The following is a 9,429-nucleotide window of genomic DNA, read 5'->3' as shown; positions in this document are numbered from 1 at the left end:
GTATAACAAGGACTGGGGCTGGAACATGCTTAGTAACTGCTACAGGGACAGCACTTAGACCAAAGCTGACTTACAGGGGTAGGGTGAGAGAGAGGGAAACTCCTTCATGGCAGGAGTCTGTTTTAACACATGGAGAATAGCTTGGAAAAGGAGACCCCTTTCAGCCACTCAAGGCATTTAATGGATTTAAATAACTTCTTAATATTTTGTTATTTTTACAAAAATGAGTTCCCAGACATAGAATGAATCATAGAATCATAGAATCATAGAATGGTCTGGGTTGGAAGGGACCCCAAGGATCATAGAGCTCCAACCCCCTGCCACAGACAGAAGGGATATTATTTTAAGATGCTTTTAAGAAACATTGTCCACTATGTGGAACATGCCAGTAACCACTGCATATAAAGGAAGTGTTCAGAATGCTATAATATGTATATGGATAATAAATATTCTAGCTGTGGCATTAAAATTGATAAGACTTTCTTTTATGTTACTGGTAAATAGATCTGATTTCTAAAAATGAGAATACTAATCTGAGGGATTGATACACTAATTTACTAATAAGTAAAAAGATAAAATTATGATACTAAGAATCTAAATAATTTACATACGGTACACACAGTCTGTATTAAATTCCAATAAAAGGAGGGGATCAGATTAATATAGAATACACAGATATTAGTCAGTGTTCATGTTCCCATGAAAATGGATTTCTTCAAAAAGCAAACGCTATACAGAACAAACCTATAGTTAGAGGAGTTTAATTTCAAGGTTCTGCAAACCAGTTACAAACTATAAAGATAAACATATAGAGCTGAATATCTTAGCTAGGCTCAAATAGACATCTTGAATACCTTTTCACAACTACAAAGCAAAGGCATTTGAATAACAACATGCTGCGTTATCAGTAGCTGCAACAAGTAATTTGCACTCTATCTCATACTTATTGTGAGGGTTTTCCCAGGTCAAAGCTCTTTCTGCTTCTCCACCTTAGCAATTTGATGAAGTTAAGACTTGCACTGAAGATTTTGTCATGATGAAAAACCATTTTGTAGAATATATCGATGGGTAGGTCTCCATTGGGATCTGCATACTTCAGAGTTGTCATGGGAGTATACAAGGTGTTCGTCTGATGGCGAAAAGGGGGGTTGTCTGCAAGAATTATCTTCACTGTATGCTGGCAAAATGAGAAATACAATTGCTAAAAACCACTTGCCAAAATAACCAAGTAAATGCCTAGTTTTCAGTTAAGCAGGAGAAAAGTGGAATAAAAGTACTACAATTGTATAAAAGCCCCCATGTAATTTTATTAGAATTTCATTAGAAATTTTTCTTAAAAGTATTTTTAAGGTCATAAGAAGTACCTATTTATTCTTAGTCTGGTTTCCATTTGGATACTTAGACCTACGAATCCTAAATAGTCCTCAATTATTATGTCTACATGTGCACAGTATTGTCTAGATGTGCACAATATTATGTCTACATGCCCACAATACATAGAACCTGTCCTTCCTTCTTCCTTCTCCTTGGGAAAAGATCGGAGCAGTGTGTTTTGCAGCAGGATCTGGGAGCCTTCAGTTGAAGCTAGCTATTCCTGAAATCACTGGCCCTTTCCTAAGTTTAGGAGCCTAAACTTGTGTTCCCACAGGAAGCCCCGAGAGCCAAAAACTACGTCAATGTGTCTTCTGTTGTGCTTTGGTGGTCTGGGTAGCTGACCAAACTTCCTATTAGCAGAGGGATTAGAGTGAGATGGAGAGGGGAGCAGCTTCCACCAACAGTGGGGATGCTGCAGGTGTATGGTACCACCACACAATGTTCAGACTGCACCTGATGATGATGCAAGGACATCTAACACCTCAGTCTGTTTAAATTGCTATTCATGGTCATCTTCAATACTTCAAAATAAACATTCTTTTAATGTTCTAAATGGCTCTGTTTAAAACCCCTGAGTTCTTATAAATTTGTGTAAATTAAAATTAAATCTATTGTTCTACCAAAAAAACATCAACCAACCCGTGCATCCATAAATTACAAATTAAAAAAGAAGGTAGAGGATTGTTGATGAGTTACCTCAGCAACATCTTCAGCACTTTGTCCCAGGCTCTGGAAAATTTGTTTGTAATTTTTAAGGTAAATGTTAGTAAACATCTCAGCTGTTTCCGCATCTGCAGCTGAAAGATCCATTTTCATTCCATCTTCAAACACTTTTCTTTCAAACTCTGTAACCACTGGGCCTGGTTCAATCAAACTTAACCTGTTCAGAAAGCAAAGATGTACTGGTCATTGATTGACTGTCCTCTGTGGGAAATATACCTCTCTAGCCTCAAAAAAGAACACTGAAGAGTAGCACTGTGAGTATATGTTAGCAAGCAATATTAAAAATATGTGGAAGCAATCCACACCACCTTACTGCTCTCATGCTCCTACCCATCTACATGTTGTAGGAATCTGTGTAATTTAAATTTCAGGGAAGTGCTGTAACATTCATAGTAGAAGTTGTTACCCACTGTCTCACAGCTGTGGAATCTAAGTATGATTTATCCACAAGAACTTACTCAGTATTACAAAAACTTAATGGATCATAACAAAATTCATTACTTTCTAAACAAAATCTGACAGATTTATTTTCTTATGCAATATGAAAAATGTGGACATTTCTATGTCTTTAGTGATGTACAGTTTCCATAGGTTCCTCAATCTCTTTCCCCTAGACAGCAGCAAGCTTTAAAAATACGTTTGCTAGCTCTGGATATATTTAAAACTACCTAAATTACAGTTTATACCAGTGAATCAATACTTACTGCAGTTTGAACTTGAGTGCTTGTATAGCTAAACTTTCACAGAATCCTTCCACAGCAAACTTAGATGCAGCATAAACATCATTAAATAAGATACCTGATGGTGCAAACAAAACATCTTGAGAATGTGATTGTACTCAACATACCAACAGTTTAGTTTTAAGAACTCTTGTATTCTCCCAAAATTTCTACAGTCTTACTGGGAAAATATTAGAAAAATCCTTCTGTATACAGGATCTAAATACTCATTTTTTTGCAAACATTCTCAAAATTGGTCATTCTAGGAAAGGATGCATGACTAATGCTTTCCCTCCTCCTAGCTGACGCTGTGGTCACTTCAGATGATATTAAATATTTTATAGTAGAAGGTATGAAGATGCCTGCACATAAAATTCCACCTGCATTATTTATAAGCAAGACACTAAAAGGCTGTCAGTGAACACAGAAACGGACTACAAGAGATACAGCTTGCACTGAGTTTCTAAACAAAGCACTACAACCTACTCAGGTGGATGGCAGGTATTGTAATAAACACTAACAACTAACACTTTAACTTAGGACCCAACAGAATAACCCAGGTAAAAATCAGTGCCACTCTTGTAATAATTTAAACAAATACAGCTAGACCAGATTGGAACACAAGAGTAGGAACATTGTTATCTGTTGCTAAAATTAGACTGCGGAGTCTTATAAAAAGAAAACTTTTATAAAAAGGTGGTGCAGTTGTCCAGGATATGTTTGGATCTTACTGCACTATCAATGGGTAGAGCGTAGTAGGCATGTTTGCCTGTCCTCATAATCTTTTCCAACAGGAAAGAGAAAAGTAATGCTACAAAGCCCTGTTTTCCAGATAATTAAAAATAATATATTTTTTTTAAAAAATAGAGTTTCAGTTAAAACTCTAAAAAAACTATTCACACTGCAGGTTTTGTGGTTAAAATGCCTTCAGAGTAGTTGTGTAATAACATACCACCTACATGCATAAAAAGCATCACTCTGATGTGGGGTTTGTAATTGAAACTTCATCATTACAGAGCACAGTAGTTACATATGCTAGCTCCTACATTTAGTTTTTTGCTGATAAAAAGAGGTAAGCTTTAGATTTTGAAGACTGAAATCTTAGTCTAAATGAACAAAAAACAACTTTGCCTTGTATTCCCATGACACTACTTATGATAACTATGTGCCCGCTCTTTCGCCTCTTCATGTCAGGCAAAATCTCCTTCAGCAGTCGAACCAGTCCAAAGAAGTTGGTATCCATCACAGTTTTCATTTCATCTATGGTCTGACATTCAATAGGTCCAATGAGCCCCATTCCAGCATTGCTAACTGCACAAAAAGGAAGACAACAGTGAGCAATAACCTCTATAAGCATTAATTTGAAATCTTTACTGGAAAGCATTTGAAAGTAAAAGGAGTATTAGGGGTTAAATGATCCTTAAATAAGCCTTAAAGAAAGGATTAAATATGTTATTCTGTCACTACAGCTTTACAAAAACATAATTTTTATTTCTAATTATGCTTTTAATCAATTTAAATTAGATCTGATACTTTGCATTGTAACTAATTTATTTCTGATTAGTCCCTTTTCTTTAAAAGGATTACAGGAAAATGAGCCAAGAATGATTTGCATTTGTTTGTAATTAAGAATTAGAAGCTGCAGTCAATACCCGTAGGAATGAATGGAAGTCTGCAGTTTATTCCAGAAGGTGATGGAACAAGCCATTGGTCTGCTTTTTGGTTATTAATATTCACATATTCAAGGGGGGAAGAGGGAGGAACAAACCAAACATATTTCCATTGATTTTTATTTGCCTCCTGGGTATTTGTTAGTGGGGAATGACTGATAGAACTGGCATTCTGCACTACAACCAGTGTGTCAAGTAGGACTCTAACACAGTTTGCAGAAGCAGCTTGTTAAGCAGTCAGTGCTTTAGTCCAAATAAAGGCAGGTCCGTAATTTTATATCAAAGATTTAATGATGGTGTAAGCAATTTCCATCTTACTAAGATATTAATATTTATTTTTAGCAAAACAGTATGAAAACACTTCTTGTTGAATGATCTGTAAAGTAGAATTACAATTCTCAGTAGAAAATGGGAGCAACCTTACTTTTTTTGTATTGGTTCTTTTCCTTGCTGATTCCCAAACACTATTACTGGCTTGGGACAGACAACTGCTGCCTTCACTGCAAACTGGGCTATGGTTCATCAGCAGGGCAGGGAGTCTTGTACATGAAGATGCCAGTTTATGCAAAAGTTCTCTTCTCACATTTACTAAAAACTATCAGCCCATCCAAGACACTTCTCTGTGCTCCGGTTTCTCCTTCGTAAACAGGGAAAACAAGGTTCCCCACTTCATAGAAGCACGGGGAGATTTAATCCACTCATGTCTGCACAAAGCCTTAGGAGTCTTGAAGAAAATACACTATATAATTATTACTTATAACATTAAAAAAATAGACTAATGAAACTTCTCTAGGGTATCTGAGAAGATGTTAAACAGAAAACTGGCATGTGTTCATAACATAAGCATCCTGTACTTGCCTAGGACATCAATCCTCCTGTCAGGGATGCTATTCACACAAGCTTTAATAGACTGCTCATCACAGACATCCAGTTGTTTGATTTCAAGGGTTTTGCCCAGCCTGCGACCCGCAGCTTCCTCAAGTGGCTCTTTCTTGGCCAGATTCCGCATTGTAGCATACACTGCAACACACCAAAGCAACAGTTACCAGAAATGAAACTTTTCCTGTGGCCATCTTACTGAGAACTATTAAAGAACTTGCTTTTACACCTGTGTCTTAAGTATCAGGACAGAACCCAAATAAAAACTTCAAGTAGAAACGTGCTGTTTTCCAAGATACTGCCACTGATTTCCAAGAGTCTAAAATCTTCAAGAAATTCAAAAGGGAGAATTAAACTACTACGCACATGAAAATCATGCAGCATATGAAGATAAAATTATCACCAAAACTTTAAATAATGGGTATCAAGTTATGCTGCTGAGTTACCTAAAATCTGATTTTGGATTCTAGATAACCTGTTGATGTTGATTTATTTTTTTTTAAAACATGTTTATCATAAGAACTATAATTTTATTAGAAAGTGGATGACAGATGCTTCCTCAGGTTGCAAAACCAGCTTTTTTTTTGCAAGTTACTTCTCTAAAATAGAAATTATTATTATTATCATGGTCTAATTACCCAGAAAATTATGAATCTGCATCCAGTGAGTTAGCAGTAAACTACTGTGAGAGTAAGTGTGAAAACCCAAATGACCAGGTTGCTGTTATTTGCCTTGCCACCCATTTTCAATCCGAGCTGATATGCCATTTTGCAGCAGAAAGTCAAACCCCAACCCCTTTGTTCGTTCTCTTATGTCTACAGAGGGTGAGAATAATGAAATACACCTTAAGGAAAAAATTGCAAATTCAAGAATTTTTTTCATAACTCCACTTCTTTCCTTCTCAAATGTGTATGCACATTTCATTCAACAAAGCTTTGCTTCTGGTTACTAAAATCTAACTACAACTGCAAACGTATATCCAAGGTAGTGTATTGTAGAGACTTTCAGCCATTTGTTTTTATACTACAGTCGTCTTTATTTTAAACTATTCAAGTAGCTCTTCAGCTTCAGTACAGGTACAGAAATAGTACTGTATTTTCATGACAGTAGTAGGAGGAAAACTAAGAAGAAAAAAGTCAAACTGACTACAATCACCTGCTAAATCATATTGGAAAAAAAATAGTAATGCATTGAAGATCTCTTTATAAAGAAAAATGACAGATACATAGTTACCTTTAAATCTTTTCTGTTCATCATTTGCCATTTTCACAGCTAAAGCCAGTCCAATTCCTGAGGAGCAACCTGTAATGAGGACATTTCTTCTTGCCATTCTTCCCACCCGGTGGTTGAAGCCAGAGTCCTCGTTTGGATGAACAACCACCTAAATGCTGCTACAGTATAATGTCATTGGCCTTTAATGTTATCTCCAGCTCTCCTGAGTCAACAAATCTGAAAATGCACACCTGGACCCTACATGATTAAAGGATAATCTCTAACCAACAAAACCAGCAGCAGATGCTTCTGCATGAGCTTATAATCTGCATTGTCAACATGGACTATATTTAATACAAAATTTGATTAATCTTTAAAACAAGACACCTGTAAGATACATGGATTTTTTTTTAATAGTGTAATAACCAGATTGCATACTACTGGCAGAAAAAGCCTTGCCAGTTACAACCACTTTTGAAGTGTCAAGTCCTCCATTACTGTTCAATGTTTTACACCCAAAACGGGATCGCTCTGCTAAAGGTGCTCAGACTTCCTACACTTGCAGCACTCTGCTCATTCTTTTGCAAAACAATGACAAACTTCTTTTATGCCTTAGTATTATACAAGTCCTGACTGACTCCACAGAAAAAGTAAACTGAAAAATGTGATGTGGATTTGGAAAGAGGCAAGTTGTTTTAGACAGATTCCTCACATTATTTTTTGGCCCTGTTCCTAAACTAGAATAGAGAAAGTAAGCAAGTACCTGGCAGCAGAAAACAGCCAGGAAGACATTGAACAGATGAGCTTCACTTAGCTTCGCCAAGGTTGAAATCTTTTTGAACATTTTCTATTCTCCAATTGACAAGTTGAAGAAAAAAAATAAAAACCACAACTAGCATGATGTCAGATTCAGTTTTAGTTCTGGAGAAAACCAACTCTGCCTAGAAACTCTGAATTCAGCAGAGGGACATTTGGACTAGCAATTTGGTGCCGCTCACATGTAACATACAGTAACTGTAGGCATACTACATTCAGAAGTAAAATCAGTCTCTTGTGAAATTCATAGCCTGAAAGAGGCAGAAAGAGAATCACCTTAATAATCATTTAGCCTTCTGCACAGCATTCAGGTAATTGCAATTACACACAGAAAAACGTTTTCCAAGATTCAGTAACCCCAGGTTCATGCAATGCAGTTGAGAGACAGCCTTAGCCTTCCAGGATTTGCGTAGATGTAGCAAACTCCAGAAAAGGAGGTCTCTACTGAAACATTTAACTGAAATTATGATATTAGGGAAAAAAAAATGTCCCTCCTCTCCAAAACAACTATATTTCACTTGAATGGTATAACAAGTGGAATCACTAACTTCCCAGGCAAGCGACAAAATAGCAAGACAGCATCTAAAGTTAATGAGAAAAGGAAATTACAATTCTACCTATTTACCAGCTCTGATCCACAGATTTACCAGAGAAGTTAGTATCCAGATACAGAATTTTAGTGCAAATACTTTTCAGCTGATTCAGATATTAGGCAAACAGCTTTTGCTGCTCATGCACATTTATATTTAGTGCATGTAGGTGGAGCAAGCAAGGCTTTATGCAACACTAAGTGGAATTCCCCTAGTGTTGTGATACAACTGTAATTATAGATTGGTTATATTTTCCACTTTAAATCCTTGTTTGAAGGATTTAAATGTTTCATTGCTTTACATCTTCCTGGAATTCAATGCCTAGATTTCTATGCTGAAGACAAATTGTTCTGTCTCAGAGGAAAAAAAATTAGGTAGTTTAATTCTTTCAATTCTTACATTAAATTCAAATATTTTTAAGTTACTATTATGTAGAGGAAACAAACAGCCAGATTTAAAAGACATATTTGTTTCCATAAGTAAATAGTATTTGTTGCTATAATGCATTTTTTGTAATAGTAAAATAAATAACCAGAAACTGCATAAATACTTTAGATGAGAAACTCTCGATATTGTCAACAGCAGCAGAATGTGCCTGGTTTTGTATAACCTCTTAAAGTAGAACAGTTGAATCTGTGGAACATGTTTGCAACACCTGCAGAGCTGCTGAAATATGAATAGATTTGTTGGCCAAAATACACTTTGAATATACAGAACACTTGACTTGCAATACCTTCACAGAATCACAGGAATCGTAGGGGTTAGAAGGGACCTCGGGAGATCATCAGGTCCAACCCCTTCTGCCAAAGCAGCTCCCTAGGACAGGTTGCACAGGTCAGCATCCAGACGGGTCTTGAATATCTCCAGAGAAGGAGACTCCACACCCCCTGGGCAGCCTGTCCCAGGGCTCTGTCACCCTCATGGTGTAAAAGTTCTTCCGCGTGTTGGTGCGGAACTTCCTGTGCCCCCAAAATTCATTTCTCTTCCTTTGCATTATTTCAAATAACTACCAACTTATTTTCTGCAGTTTGACTGGCATGGCTATTGCACATAAATTGTGTTTGCATTAATCGTCTCAGATCTGGGCCTTATAACTACGGTTGCAGTTTCTGACACTAATGTAAAGTTAAAAGCGTTAGAAACTTTTCAAGCTTTACGGCCCCTGTCCCACAACACTCTGCATTTGGAAGATACTGCTTAGAGTAAAGCAAACAGGTATTGCCAGTGTCTATGATCAAATCAGGGTCCTAAACCACCTTACAAGCAGGTGAATTTTAGTAAGTTAGTATCTGCAACATCATATGTGTACACCAAGAGAAAATATTCCCATACAAATTTGTTAATAGGATAATATCACAGTGCTTTTAATTACAAGTTAGTTGTGAAACAAGTCCACAGCTTAAAACACTTGGAAAAAAAAAAGCTGAAACATTCCTGCAACTCAAG

General features: G+C 36.6%; 1 protein-coding gene across 1 annotated transcript; it reads right to left on the bottom strand.

Moving 5' to 3' along the window:
* Positions 1-915: 915 nt before the first annotated feature.
* Positions 916-6,695, bottom strand: LOC311193082 (retinol dehydrogenase 8-like; the record flags this gene model as incomplete). Its single annotated transcript, XM_084265808.1, has 6 exons — positions 916-1,177; positions 2,071-2,254; positions 2,802-2,895; positions 3,948-4,123; positions 5,341-5,506; positions 6,599-6,695. 6 exons carry the CDS (start codon positions 6,693-6,695, stop codon positions 944-946), a joined length of 951 nt encoding a protein of 316 aa, XP_084121934.1. The 3' UTR covers positions 916-943.
* Positions 6,696-9,429: the final 2,734 nt, after the last annotated feature.

The sequence above is a fragment of the Gallinula chloropus genome (genome assembly GCF_964237585.1).
Source record: "Gallinula chloropus genome assembly, chromosome: 6".
NCBI classification, from domain to species: domain Eukaryota; kingdom Metazoa; phylum Chordata; class Aves; order Gruiformes; family Rallidae; genus Gallinula; species Gallinula chloropus.
This window is presented reverse-complemented; position numbering and strand designations above follow the sequence as displayed.